We start from the raw sequence: 14,998 nt of genomic DNA on the forward strand, positions 1-14,998 counted from the left end.
TTTTTGAAAAGTACAGGAAGTGTAGGTAACGAGAACAGACCCATTATAGCACGCTAAGACATAATCAAATATCAGTGAAGATACCTCTTGGTATAGATTTCTTGCGTAAAGACCAAGAAGAGCATTATTCAGCGCTTTGAGGCCTTTTCTAACAGCGAAGTCTTTCAAATTCTCCATTCCTTTGAACAGCTGATTTTCAAAGTATACTTGCAATTGCATATCGCGCGCATTATTGTTGTTTGTTAACGAGGAAATAAGAGCTGTCCAATTGATCTGCAATGATTTAAAAAAAATGTAACTGTCATGATTTAAAGCCTGTTAAAATTCCTTTAACTTACCACGTCGTTAGTAGTTTCCAGTGTTTCGAGAGTCATCATGTTGTATTTTTTTGATACGTACGCTTCTTTCACTTCGTCATCCGATGGGTATAACTATAGAAAAAATGGATAATTTCACATTTCTCTTAACCAGTTTTTTCATCATTATGTAAATATATAATTACCATTTTGAATAAGTTCCTGTGTATATTTTGTCTGATCTTCGGACATTATTTCATTCGTGTAATCCTCAGTTGTGGGACTGATCATTGTTGTATCATTGTCCATCATAGAATCAGCAATATTATGAGGGTTTGGAGTAGCAGTTGTTGTACTTGAATTTTGAATAAGTCCCTGTGTATATTTTGTCTGATCTTCGGACATTATTTCATTCGTGTAATCCTCAGTTGTGGGACTGATCATTGTTGTATCATTGTCCATCATAGAATCAGCAATATTATGAGGGTTTGGAGTAGCAGTTGTTGTACTTGAATTTTGAATAAGTCCCTGTGTATATTTTGTCTGATCTTCGGACATTATTTCATTCGTGTAATCCTCAGTTGTGGGACTGATCATTGTTGTATCATTGTCCATCATAGAATCAGCAATATTATGAGGGTTTGGAGTAGCAGTTGTTGTACTTGAATTTTGAATAAGTCCCTGTGTATATTTTGTCTGATCTTCGGACATTATTTCATTCGTGTAATCCTCAGTTGTGGGACTGATCATTGTTGTATCATTGTCCATCATAGAATCAGCAATATTATGAGGGTTTGGAGTAGCAGTTGTTGTACTTGAATTTTGAATAAGTCCCTGTGTATATTTTGTCTGATCTTCGGACATTATTTCATTCGTGTAATCCTCAGTTGTGGGACTGATCATTGTTGTATCATTGTCCATCATAGAATCAGCAATATTATGAGGGTTTGGAGTAGCAGTTGTTGTACTTGAATTTTGAATAAGTCCCTGTGTATATTTTGTCTGATCTTCGGACATTATTTCATTCGTGTAATCCTCAGTTGTGGGACTGATCATTGTTGTATCATTGTCCATCATAGAATCAGCAATATTATGAGGGTTTGGAGTAGCAGTTGTTGTACTTGAATTTTGAATAAGTCCCTGTGTATATTTTGTCTGATCTTCGGACATTATTTCATTCGTGTAATCCTCAGTTGTGGGACTGATCATTGTTGTATCATTGTCCATCATAGAATCAGCAATATTATGAGGGTTTGGAGTAGCAGTTGTTGTACTTGAATTTTGAATAAGTCCCTGTGTATATTTTGTCTGATCTTCGGACATTATTTCATTCGTGTAATCCTCAGTTGTGGGACTGATCATTGTTGTATCATTGTCCATCATAGAATCAGCAATATTATGAGGGTTTGGAGTAGCAGTTGTTGTACTTGAATTTTGAATAAGTCCCTGTGTATATTTTGTCTGATCTTCGGACATTATTTCATTCGTGTAATCCTCAGTTGTGGGACTGATCATTGTTGTATCATTGTCCATCATAGAATCAGCAATATTATGAGGGTTTGGAGTAGCAGTTGTTGTACTTGAATTTTGAATAAGTCCCTGTGTATATTTTGTCTGATCTTCGGACATTATTTCATTCGTGTAATCCTCAGTTGTGGGACTGATCATTGTTGTATCATTGTCCATCATAGAATCAGCAATATTATGAGGGTTTGGAGTAGCAGTTGTTGTACTTGAATTTTGAATAAGTCCCTGTGTATATTTTGTCTGATCTTCGGACATTATTTCATTCGTGTAATCCTCAGTTGTGGGACTGATCATTGTTGTATCATTGTCCATCATAGAATCAGCAATATTATGAGGGTTTGGAGTAGCAGTTGTTGTACTTGAATTTTGAATAAGTCCCTGTGTATATTTTGTCTGATCTTCGGACATTATTTCATTCGTGTAATCCTCAGTTGTGGGACTGATCATTGTTGTATCATTGTCCATCATAGAATCAGCAATATTATGAGGGTTTGGAGTAGCAGTTGTTGTACTTGAATTTTGAATAAGTCCCTGTGTATATTTTGTCTGATCTTCGGACATTATTTCATTCGTGTAATCCTCAGTTGTAGGACTGATCATTGTTGTATCATTGTCCATTATAGAATCATCAATGTTATGCGGGTTTGTAGTAGTAGTAGTTGTAACTAGACCTTGAATAACTGTCTGTGTATGTTTCGTCTGATCTTCAGACATTATTTTGTTCGTGTAATTCTCAATTGTTGAACTGATCATTGTTGTATCACTTTTAGTGATAGAATCAGTATTATCAGATTTTGGAGTAGTCGTTTGTTGAATTGGTTCAGTTAATTCTGGATCGGTATTTCTTTTCTGTGGATGTTCTGTGGGAGACACGTTCTTGTCATCTTTTTGTTTACCAAAATCTGGCTCAAACTCTGTAATAGTATTATTTCGATCTTCTTTTGTGGTTTCAAATTCGTTGCCCTCGTACTGCATGAAAAAAGTAATAACAAAAATCTTATCTGTTGCAGATCATATATAAGGTTTACACAAATCATATTCTAAACGTACCTTCAGTTTCTCAGAACGGTCATTATTATTTCGAGAATCAGTAATCGGTGCGGTTTTAGCCGGCCCCAACAGCCAGGTGCTCAGAATGATAATCATGCACAAGAAAAAAAATATCAAAAGAGCAATAATGCAGCTTCTGTAAGATTGATCTTGTTCTGCTACTTCGCCTTCTTTTCTAGAAGTCACCTGATAGGAACCACGAGCTGGCATCTTTATTTTTTTATATTATTTTTTAACACATCACTTTGTAGTAATTGAATAGTTTTTACTCTAAGGAATAGTTTTAGGGGTTTTATTGGTTTTATGTGTGTAGCGAAGTATCTCTTGAGCATTGGAAATTATAAAAGTAATATGGAAAATGAATAGATAAGACTATTTTCAACTTTCTTTATACTTTGGCGGCAATATTTATAACTACCGTGTCCAGTGTTAACATTTATTCACGGTTATATTGAAACGACAGTTAGACGTTCTTTTTCTCGACTGAGGTGATTCTCAGAAAGTTAACCAGCAAGTTGAAAAGTGCTGGATGTGGTTTTGATAACTACTCCTTTACTAATTAGTATTATCGCACAGTTGCAGGCTGTGATATAAAATCCTTAATAACGTTTCATTTCAAATGTCGCAGTTTCACTGCTCCTATTGATCTTTATCAAATTCTAAATATTATTAAATGATTTGGAGTTTTAGGAAATTTGGTACTCGGTCTCTGCAAAAGGAGCCCAAGAGCATATTTAAAAAAAAAAAGGTAGAAGCTTTAGTACATTACTGGAAATAATTGAAGAGAATAGAAGTTCAATACACGTTACTTACATGTTATAATTCATAATACAGTTATGATAGATATGTAAATTATTTATATAATCCAAAAATTATTATTAAGAGCCTATTAACGGTTGGGAATTGAAGCAACGTTGAACTGGGCCTAATTACTCTTTCCTTAATTTTTACTGAATAATCTAAGTAAAGTCATCTTGGTTAGTTTCCTTTATGGGATAAATTCTGATCATTCACGTTGTTATATGTATGTGTCTTGAAAACGTTTTATTGCTAATTAACTAACTCCAACGAAATATGCGGACATGATGAATGAAGAATTGCATTGTTTCAGTTTTACGATTATGATCTTTAAAATGGTTTTCCGTTTTGGAAATTTCATAAAATATCAAGGTTACATTTATTTTAAATGGAATATATTACTTTTTATTCCGGAGTTCATTCACGGATAGAATTATGGGTACAAGAGAGTTAAGGTATATGTAATCAATATCTAAAAATTTATGATTTATTACTACTTTTTAAAATATGTACATAACTATTTTTTAAAGAATCAAACGAAATTCTGGTCACTATTTTGTAAACAGGTTGTAGTAAGAGTGAAGATATTTTTGGCTATTATCATAAAAATCGGTTTATTCTTTTAAAGTCCTTCGAAAGTGATAATCTCGCAAAAATGGAACGTCGTACAGCTGGCAAGAACATAGATATGTTATCAGTTTGCAGAGTGAGAGCAACAGTTCATGATCATGAGTTATCAGTTGCAATCGAAACAGTACACAATTATTGATAGAAATTGACAGTAATCAAGAACATAGTGATTCCGGCAGCAAGTTGTATTCCAAATAATGTTAAATATTTCGATCACGTCTTATGAAATGTTTTTGCGTAGAATAATAATTGAAAATTCATGATTCCGAGGTTTCCTCCTTCACTTTTTTTATTTACAACAGTATCCTTCTCAGCAGTCATAATTGGGAACTTGCTAGATACAGTTCAAGCAATATTAATACTTGTCCATATTTTCTAATCCCCTGTCAAACAAGGAAATTGAAAAATGATGTTTCATAAAAAAATTTACAGTATCTCATAAAATTCGATGGAGAAACAAAATTTCAAGGAATTTTTCCTTGATTGGAATTATGCAACTTTTTCCTTAATTTCCTTTTTTTTTATATTATGTAAAAGTATCAGAACATCCAATTACGACACAGATCCTCATGCCTTCTATTTAATTTTTTAAGTAGGTAAATCAAGATATTAACTCAATTTCAAAGAACGTGTCTCGCGATACAGAAGCTGTGATGTCCTTAGGAAACAAGCGGATATGACAACACAAACAGTAATATGTCAAATGATATATTATTAAGTCGCTGAATACGGGTAAAAGGTGGCAAGTTCGCGGATAATTATTAGGATGTTAAGGAATGAGAGGTCCAACTTCTTGTGTTCCTTCCGCGTAACGTGGAGGAAATGTGCCTCAACGTTTTCTCCGCAAATCTTGTTGGCTTAAAATAAATCTAGAGTATCGTTATCAAATGATCTTTCGCGTCCACTCTTTTTATTAGATCATATAGAATGTTCAGTAATTAATAAGTTATGCACTTCATTCCATAAGTACCTCGGATTTTGCGTCATTCACTAACTTTGGAAAAACAGGACAAGTATCTGCTGGAACAACATTCGTGCCGGGCATACAGGACCAAGCATTGCCAAGAAGTGGTTCACTCGAGGCCGATACGAAAATTCGCATGCGGCTTGGTATGTGATAGTCCGGACTGTAGAAGGACGTCAACGGCAGTTTTGTACAATGTGTCTGATGAGTGGAGCGTAAAAAAGAAAAGAGAATTGGAAAAAATATTTACCAAAAAATCACTTACATGCTTAACGACAATTTTATTATTGCCCAGAATAAATGAGAGTTTCGAAATAATAAAAATAGATACCTGAGCAAATGCAAGGTAGAACAATTGTTTGACATTCATATTCAGCCATGGTAAAGGCACCTGATTGGCCCAACTTATTCGCGACAGTGTATCGTAAACCAATCGCAATCCCGTTATATCGGATAGTCGTTCGTTCAGCGATAGTTCAGAAATCTACGAATAAAGAATAAAATACTTTGGGAAGTGTGGGATGCAGTAAGTTTGAAAAGAATCGTAAATCAATGAGTACCTTGAACTTAGCCGTGTGGTTTAATGATCGGACCATCATGTTTATAGGATCTGGATAACTCGTATTATGACAACTAGTGTAAATGTCAAAAGTTATCACAGATGATCCATCCTCGTTAATTATCATATATTCCATATCGCGTTTGTTTCCGTCGTAATACATTCCTAAAACGTAACAATAGGTATTGTTATTAAAGTAAACACGTTCAGATGAGAGAACATCCATACTACAGTAGAAAATTCAATACAACAAAGTACTTGTAAACTGATTTTTTGTTTATAAATTCTATTCGTAGGCATTTTGAGTCTCTAAAATATGAGTCTATGACGATTTGTTGTTGGCGACGGGAAGCCTAGCAGTATGATTATATAATTTAGCTCTTTTAGTGTTAATCAGTGAATACTCGTAAAAGTAAAATAAATTATTGTTACCAGTTGAGTCGAAGTGATGAATAATCTCGTGAGCTATTACATTTCCAAGTGTTGCATAAAGTAAGTAATCGAACGATTTCAAAATTTCAGAATCTTTTGGCAGAATTGTCCAATCGATTACACCAAAAGGTATTATTACAGTATTTAGTCCATAAATAGTAACTGCTTGAGTCTGGAAAGGAACTGCAAAGTTCGTCCATCTGCAAATTATGAATATTGTATTATTTTTCAACATGAAATTCATCGCCGCTTTGATTATTATACATGGTCACTCATTTGACTGACATTGCCTGAGGGTCTCTAGGATTTTGGTACATGCGCTCATTGTACATCCTGCTCCTGTAGTTTTTCATTAATGATATGGTATTCTTGAAATAATTATCCGTTAGATTTGGCTATAAAGGAAATGCGATACTATTTAATGAACTTTTTCATAATTGCTCCTTATTTCAAAATTAATCTTAACCCGATGATATTGGACACTTACCCTGAGACCACGCGAATGTTCATAAAGTAATATATTGGGAATAATTACTGTCATCTGTTCGAGTTTCCTCAATAATTCTTCTTTGGCTGCATCGTTGAGCCACTCAGCGTCTTCGAAATTTAATTTTAATGTGAATTTCAGTTCGCGAAACATTTCGATTATCTATTGACAAGCGTAAGACATTTGTTAAACAAAATTCTCAGGTAGGGATGTTTAGTTTATTTAATGCCATTTCTACCGTTGTGTTCATTCGTTCAATTTCTTCTTTCGAAAACGATGACATGTATAAACTAGATGCTTCAAATTCCATGAGGCTGCTGGCTACGCGGAGACATTGACGTTTTGAGTGTCTGGGCTTCGGCGCGATTAACTACAAAATATGAAGCACATTGTATTTGTTCTAGTTACCTATACTTTTTGCACTTTCCAAAAAGTGCAAATTTTTACTGGATGATATTTTCAAGTAACCAATGAGAATCTGCACTTTTTGAAAAGTACAGGAAGTGTAGGTAACGAGAACAGACCCATTATAGAACGCTAAGACATAATCAAATATCAGTGAAGATACCTCTTGGTATAGATTTCTTGCGTAAAGACCAAGAAGAGCATTATTCAGCGCTTTGAGGCCTCTTCTAACAGCGAAGTCTTTCAAATTCTCCATTCCTTTGAACAGCTGATTTTCAAAGTATACTTGCAATTGCATATCGCGCGCATTATTGTTGTTTGTTAACGAGGAAATAAGAGCTGTCCAATTGATCTGCAACGATTTAAAAAAAATGTAACTGTCATGATTTAAAGCCTGTTAAAATTCCTTTAACTTACCACGTCGTTAGTAGTTTCCAGTGTTTCGAGAGTCATCATGTTGTATTTTTTTGATACGTACGCTTCTTTCACTTCGTCATCCGATGGGTATAACTATAGAAAAAATGGATAATTTCACATTTCTCTTAACCAGTTTTTTCATCATTATGTAAATATATAATTACCTTAAGGAAACCCTGTATTAATTCAATATCAATATCCTGCAGGATACTGTCAATAAATCGTGGTACACTATCTATGAACATGTCGGACACCATAATCGTTATTGATTCTTTGATGGAGTCTACAATAGGTTCTTTGCTCCTCTATAAAAATAAAAATTAAATTTTCATGGTCAAATTATTTCTATAAAATTTCATAATGTAAAATATCATTAAACTATTACCTTGCAATTTATATACATTTCGTACACATTATTTACATCAAAGTAGTCACCGTGCAATGTTTCTTTGAGTGGATTGCAAGGGTCATCCGGGTCTTCTAATACAAATGGACTCTTAGGAAATGGGGGTCCTACTTTAAGCGTAAAACGATTTGATGTGAATTCATCGACATCCGGTACAATATCGAACAGAAGTGCGCTTGAATAAAAATTGTTACAGCGTTAAGATCAGTCGAGCGTTCTATTCGATATATTTAAAAAAATTAATAAAAACCTGTTATGTATAAAAAGCTTTCTAAACAGATCAGTAATGTCTGGATCGTCATCATTCTGGTTTGCAGAAGTGTAAAACTTCCCGACGGACTTCAGAACATCTATGACTGTAAAGGAGATATTGAAAATTTGACAAAGTAATTCGATTAGTCAAACCTACTTAGAATTTTTCTTATTTACCCATTTTTGTTCTTTCGGATCTTTCTATTGCCTCGTCATACTTGATGCAACTGTCGTAATACTTAAGAAACAAACGAGACTCCATATTTTTGCCCTTACGCATCTCATCTAGAAATAGATAGCAGATTCACTTGTTATTTTTATATATTTACGATCAATCCTTATTTGTACTTATGAATACGTAACTTACTAAAGTACTTACTCTCAATTCGATGGTAAGCGCGATTTAGAAGACTTTTTTCAAAAATTTCAGAATCGTTTTCAAAACCGCCACAGGCGTATTCATAGAAATCATCACAGGCGTCTGCAGAGGGATTCATGTACAAGAACATTTTACTTGCCAATTTTTTGCACGAGAAAGTAGTACATTCACCGTTTTGCTTATCTTTATCAAATATATTATTGCTAACATTATTCCATATCGACTGCTTCGTAGATGTGGTTACCGGGACATTTGCATCACTGAAATCAATTATTGTTGCAGAACTGTTAAACCTGTTAGTGGTTTTTGAAATATCATTGTCGTTAGAGATTGTTGTAGATTGTTCCGTAAACCAATCTGATATGTTAGACTGCGTACTCTTGGTTTCTGTCACAACTGTCGGTTTTGCCGTTGTTGTTGTGCCTAAAGTGTAAGTTTTGTTTTCCTTCAATTCTCTTGAGCCTTCGAATTGATCTTCCGTATGATCCTTAGACATTATTTTGTTTGCGTGATCCTCAGTTGTGGGGCTGATCATTGTTGTGTCATTTTCAATCATAGAATCATCAGTTTTGTAAGGGTTTGGAGTAGTAGTTCTTGTAATTGAATTTTGAATAAGTTCCTGTGTATATTTAGTCTGATCTTCGGACATTATTTCATTCGTGTAATCCTCAGTTGTAGGACTGATCATTGTTGTATCATTATCCATCATAGAAACATCAATATTATGAGAGTTCCGAGTAGCAGTTATTGTACTTGAATTTTGAATAAGTTCCTGTGTATATTTTGTCTGATCTTCGGACATTATTTCATTCGTGTAATCCTCAGTTGTAGGACTGATCATTGTTGTATCATTGTCCATTATAGAATCATCAATGTTATGCGGGTTTGTAGTAGTAGTAGTTGTAACTAGACCTTGAATAACTGTCTGTGTATGTTTCGTCTGATCTTCAGACATTATTTTGTTCGTGTAATTCTCAATTGTTGAACTGATCATTGTTGTATTACTTTTAGTGATAGAATCAGTATTATCAGATTTTGGAGTAGTCGTTTGTTGAATTGGATCAGTTAATTCTGGATCGGTATTTCTTTTCTGTGGATGTTCTGTGGGAGACACGTTCTTGTCATCTTTTTGTTTACCAAAATCTGGCTCAAACTCTGTAATAGTATTATTTCGATCTTCCTTTGTGGTTTTAAATTCGTTGCCCTCGTACTGCATGAAAAAAGTAATAACAAAAATCTTATCTGTTGCAGATCATATATAAGGTTTACACAAATCATATTCTAAACGTACCTTCAGTTTCTCAGAACGGTCATTATTATTTCGAGAATCAGTAATCGGTGCGGTTTTAGCCGGCCCCAACAGCCAGGTGCTCAGAATGATAATCATGCACAAGAAAAAAAATATCAAAAGAGCAATAATGCAGCTTCTGTAAGATTGATCTTGTTCTGCTACTTCGCCTTCTTTTCTAGAAGTCACCTGATAGGAACCACGAGCTGGCATCTTTATTTTTTTATATTATTTTTTAACACATCACTTTGTAGTAATTGAATAGTTTTTACTCTAAGGAATAGTTTTAGGGGTTTTATCGGTTTTACGCGTGTAGTGAAGTATCTCTTGAACATAGGAAATTATTTAAATAATATGAGAAATGAAGAGATAACACTATTTTCAAGAGCGCTTTATACTTTCTTTATACTTTGGCAGCAATATTAATAACTACCGTGTCGAGTGTTAACATTTATTCGCGGTTGTATTAAAAAATCAGCTACGCGTTCTCATGATCGACTGAAGTGTGACGGAATGATAACTATTCCATCTTGAAAAGTATTGTCAGAAGTTTAACCGTGCAAATCGAAGAGTTCTGGATGTGGTTTTAAATCCCACTTCCTTCCTACTTAGTAATATCATACAGTTTCAAGCTGGAATATAAAATCTTGACTAACGTTAGATTCAGAATGTGGTTGTATGTTTGCCTTTATCAGTTTCTATAAAATTGTAAGTATTATTCAAAGATTTGGAGAATTTGGTACTAGAACTCTGTACACAAAAAAATAACTTTAGTAAATTATCTCAAACAATTGAAGAGAATGGAAACTTGATATAAGTTACTTATATATTTTGTATAATTTATAATACATTTATCACAGATATGTAAACTACAAAATATCGTAGACTATTGTAAAATGCAATTTCCACTTTACCCATGATAGTATTGCACGTGCCGAGAATAACTTGTTTTATGTTCTAAATCCTGTAGAAGATAAATAATCTTAATAAAAATGTGTTGATAAATTCTTAATCACAATTCACATTGTTCGAACGGTTGTCCACGTTGCGTTGTTTATCCTTACTCATTGCTGAAGATTTTAACGATACTTGAGTAACAGATTCTATCTCCTTTGTCACGGATGTACTTCGTATTTTTACAGAAGTTTCCTCTATATTTAACTGTAAAATAAAGTTACTGTGGTTTAGAGACGACCAGCACGGCAAAAGGATATCCTAAGAAGATAAAAGACGGCTACCTTTTTTTCTGACTCATTCATTTTTTTCTCGGCGGACTCCGTAAGAGATTTAGTCGATATTTGTCTCTTCGGTGTAGGTTTCCTTGATTTAAAGGTACCGGAAGCTTTTTTTGGTCTTTGAGAACTGCTATGCTTTTTTATCTCGAATGTTTGATCACAATTGTGAGTTAATAATTGTTCTTTAGTTTTGAATGCCTAGTCGGAAAGAAAATTGAAACATAATTAATGATTCAACATATTTAAAGAACTCACAAAAATATATATATTTAGTAATTAAGGAGACTTACGAGAGAGCAAATATCACATTTGACGCAATGCTTATTCAGCTCATGATGCTTGAGCGCCTGTGCTCTGTGAAAATTACGATTGCAATGGCTGCAACTGAAGCGTTTGATATTACTGTGCGTAAGAAGGTGCCTTTTAAGTTTGTCGGATCGTGAGAATTCACTCATGCATCCCAAATATCCTCTGAAGGGACATTTGAGTCTTTTGGTTAGATCGTGTATAAGCATATGACGTCCGAGTCGGTCTTTTCTTTTAAAACGTGCTGGACAGTTCTGTAACGTCAAAGTTCATCGAGAATAATAAGACCAAGGGTCAATTTCATAATCAATATCGCGTCTACATACCGGACACAGGAATGGTGTCTCTTCGCTATGAATAAGTTTATGGTTTGCCAAATACTGTTCTGTCTTAAAAGCTTTGCCACAATCTTCGCAAGCAAATCTGGCAGAAGTTGCATGAGTTTTTAGATGGCGACGTAGGAAACGTTCAATGAGAAAACTTTTGTCGCAATGCGGACAGGCATAATCATGAGTAGTAGTTTCTGTATGATGCTGCAGAGCTTCGAGATTCGAAAAAGATGATTTACAGATTGAACAGCAATAATATTTTTCAGTCGACTTCTGTTTTTGGACGGTGTGGCTTTTCTGGTGATGGCCTAGGTCTGATAATGTATTGAAGATTTCGGCGCAAATGTGACAACGGTACTCTGATCGTTTGTGACTTCTTGTGTGTTCCAAAAATTCCTCCAGTTCAGAGAACATCATGCTGCAGCTACTTTGTACACATTTATATACTTTTAGAGCTAGATGAGATACTATTAGATGGCCCTTAAGGTCCTTGTACGTGGAAAATATTTCTCTGCAGAATTGACAGTGGTACGTACGATCTATACTGCCATCGATTGGTGCCTGTAAAAACATTCATTCGTTTGCACGATTATTAGGAGTTGACACTGTAGTGGTGTATTTATTTATACCTCTGGTGGCAATGAACGTATGGCTGTACCAGGCCAGACTTTGTGCGAGGACATATGCTTCTTAACATTTGATTTTTGTGCGAATGCACGTCCGCATACTACACATTGATACGGCTTCTCGCCAGTGTGCGAACGTTCATGTTGCTGCCAGTAGAATTTCTTTGGAAATTGTTTATTGCAGTAGCTGCATTTAAACTGTAAGAATTTAGTTGTTATTTATTATGATTTTGTGATTATTAAATAGAAAGATCATTACTCACCCTTAATTCTTGGATTTGATTTGTGTCATTACTTTGTACAGTAGGCAGATTTTCAATGTGTGTAACATTGAGAGGTATCAAGGAAACTGAATTTCCTTGGCATTGAGGTGTTGAGGACATAAAATTATCCTCGGATATATCAGTTTGTAGAGGAGAATGACCATCTGCTTCTTCAACAACCTCATTTTCAGTGCTGATTATGGAATTTGTAAAGGTACTAACGTTTTGTGTGTTCAAAATAATTGGTACTCCAAATTCAGAGTCTGATGCTAAATAACTGGTGCCTTCTTGGTCCATACTAAAAGGCATATGAAATAGTTAAGATCTTTGTTAAGAAAACGCTTTTTAAAGAGAGATTGTAGCACACCTAAATAACATATCAGTCTCTTCAAGTATAATGGGCTCTCCAAGTGGAGCCTGAACGAAATTGTCTTGGGGATTGTAGTCTGTTCCATCTTGACAAGTATTGTCAGTGTGTACTGTCTGATCATTATTACCAACCAAGTACTGACTCAGATCTACTGTATGTTCTTGCACTTTAGAGTGCTCCCTTTTATGCAATATAAACATATGCAACGAAGTGAACTGGGATTTACATTTTCCACACTGAAATATATCTTCATCCTCTTGATCAATGGCTGAATAAAACACATTAATACCTTGTATTATTTTAATAAATTCATGCATTGTTACAGAATACATACCAGATTGCTCAACCTCTGATATAAGAGTCGGAGAATCTAATAATGCTTGTACTGATGGACTGTCGAGGGAAACACCTACGAGGAGCACATCAAACTTTAAATTCAGATTCACAAGAATAACAATTTACTATTAAATGTTTTCCCAAAGTAATATGCATTCACAGAATATTCGTTGGTTTAGACGATTATTTATACAATTAAATATTTACCCGTTAAAGCATCAAAGATAGATTGCGCCATTTTCTTTCTCTAATCACCACATTATTTTAGTGAACAATTAAAGAACAATCTCCTTTACGGCAAAAGCCCTAAAAAGAATTGGTTCTCTGTCGAGAAAACATTCCGTAAACGACTAAGTAATTCGTTGTCGGCAAGTTTGGAAAATTATTAATGTTCTCTTCGTCGCTACTCCACTGGCTAATTGAATGGTGGGGGAATAGCAAAACCCGTACAAGTCCGACAATAAGGGAAGTGTGCGAGAGAGAAAACGAGAGGTATGTATTCAATCTTCCCTCCCCATATCACTAGCCACTGGCGTAGGTAATCAAATGCAGTTGAAAGCTTTTCTACCTGTCGGAGTGTAGTTGGCCGCGGTATCTTGTTACACGACGATTTGACGAAAGCGATTGTACGCTCCATACTTTATAGAATGTATGTACTTTCATATAATTTATCTTTTAGCTACTTCATAAGCCGCTTATATCCTAAAGCGCAGTACCAGAGGTTAATATACAGTACGGTCCGTTCATTGGGAGGGACAAAGCGACGGTGCTGGACGATGCATAAAACTTCACCATGAGGGGCATACAGTCACGTCCATAGATGCATTTTCTATAGTTGTAATTTCTCCTCCACACCAATAAAACTACACTCAAAGTGCTTTCCTACTACCATATAAACTATTCAAATGATAATAATGGTTAGAAATCGAAGACTACACCAAAAGAAATATCGGTTTCGGTTACGGTTCCTGTCAGAAATATAGTATGCATTATAGAAATATGCTTTGTCGTGTGATTAAGTCGATGACAAGTTCATGAATACGGAAAGACATTCTATAATTGCCAATTTCTAGAAATTTTTCTTCCCTACACCCCCAAAATACTGTAATTATGAAACTTTCATTGTAATTATATAAATTATAATTTAGGAAAATTTTTGTATTTTTATTTAGTTACAATCATTTCCATGAGATGGCGTTACCTTGGTTCCAAAAAGCTTCGCTATGGGATACGAAAATTATTATAATTAGTTTTTCATTATTTCTTCGTTTTCCCATCAGATGGCTTGAGCAGAGATGAGTAGGGAGATTGCCAATGAGCCTGTTTTTGGTGATCTCAATTTTTCTCTGGTTTCGGCGCGCCACCTTAGCGGAGGGTCCTCGAAGCAGTTCCACATTTTTAATTGGTCGTGCATATATAGTAATACTACGCGTGATAATCTGGAGCTGTGTTTTGGCGCGTCGACGCGCCACCTGAACGAGACTCTCGAACTAGTTCCACGTTTTTGATTGGTCGAATGAATTCGTGTGTTCCTCGAGATCCACGATTTTAAACCGGGTGAACACTCAAATAAGGCGACTTGTATCCACCTTTCTTTTTTACAGGATATTACATAAACCGTAGTAATAAGGTAGTCAATACCC

General features: G+C 34.8%; 3 protein-coding genes across 4 annotated transcripts; all 3 read right to left on the minus strand.

The window, feature by feature from the left end:
* Nucleotides 1–482: 482 nt before the first annotated feature.
* LOC107273064 (dentin sialophosphoprotein) lies at nucleotides 483–3,485 on the minus strand. The gene is made up of 2 exons (XM_015750864.2): nucleotides 2,874–3,485; nucleotides 483–2,792 (listed from the first exon to the last, which is right to left on the minus strand). The coding sequence occupies exons 1-2, from the start codon at nucleotides 3,081–3,083 to the stop codon at nucleotides 483–485; spliced, it is 2,520 nt and encodes an 839-aa protein (XP_015606350.1). The 5' UTR covers nucleotides 3,084–3,485.
* A 781-nt stretch (nucleotides 3,486–4,266) lies between these two features.
* On the minus strand, nucleotides 4,267–10,898 carry LOC107273066 (endothelin-converting enzyme homolog). The gene is made up of 15 exons (XM_015750866.2): nucleotides 9,894–10,898; nucleotides 8,603–9,812; nucleotides 8,401–8,508; nucleotides 8,222–8,327; nucleotides 7,951–8,146; nucleotides 7,730–7,870; nucleotides 7,566–7,658; nucleotides 7,312–7,500; nucleotides 6,982–7,113; nucleotides 6,744–6,905; nucleotides 6,542–6,651; nucleotides 6,257–6,456; nucleotides 5,826–5,989; nucleotides 5,597–5,749; nucleotides 4,267–5,466 (listed from the first exon to the last, which is right to left on the minus strand). Exons 1-15 carry the CDS (start codon nucleotides 10,101–10,103, stop codon nucleotides 5,257–5,259), a joined length of 3,384 nt encoding a protein of 1,127 aa, XP_015606352.1. The 5' UTR covers nucleotides 10,104–10,898; the 3' UTR covers nucleotides 4,267–5,256.
* On the minus strand, nucleotides 10,703–14,108 carry LOC107273068 (zinc finger protein 341). 2 transcript variants are annotated; one of them, XM_015750868.2, is made up of 9 exons: nucleotides 13,924–14,108; nucleotides 13,354–13,428; nucleotides 13,017–13,287; nucleotides 12,650–12,947; nucleotides 12,390–12,584; nucleotides 11,758–12,321; nucleotides 11,416–11,685; nucleotides 11,129–11,323; nucleotides 10,703–11,051 (listed from the first exon to the last, which is right to left on the minus strand). In XM_015750868.2, exons 3-9 carry the CDS (start codon nucleotides 13,217–13,219, stop codon nucleotides 10,899–10,901), a joined length of 1,878 nt encoding a protein of 625 aa, XP_015606354.1. In that variant the 5' UTR covers nucleotides 13,220–13,287; nucleotides 13,354–13,428; nucleotides 13,924–14,108; the 3' UTR covers nucleotides 10,703–10,898. The 2 variants fall into 2 exon arrangements, with proteins under 2 accessions (XP_015606354.1, XP_024946135.1); XM_025090367.1 differs by lacking the exon at nucleotides 13,924–14,108 and adding an exon at nucleotides 13,563–13,776.
* Nucleotides 14,109–14,998: the final 890 nt, after the last annotated feature.

Source organism: Cephus cinctus, unplaced genomic scaffold, assembly GCF_000341935.2.
Source record: "Cephus cinctus unplaced genomic scaffold, Ccin1 Ccin1_scaffold1353, whole genome shotgun sequence".
NCBI lineage: Eukaryota > Metazoa > Arthropoda > Insecta > Hymenoptera > Cephidae > Cephus > Cephus cinctus.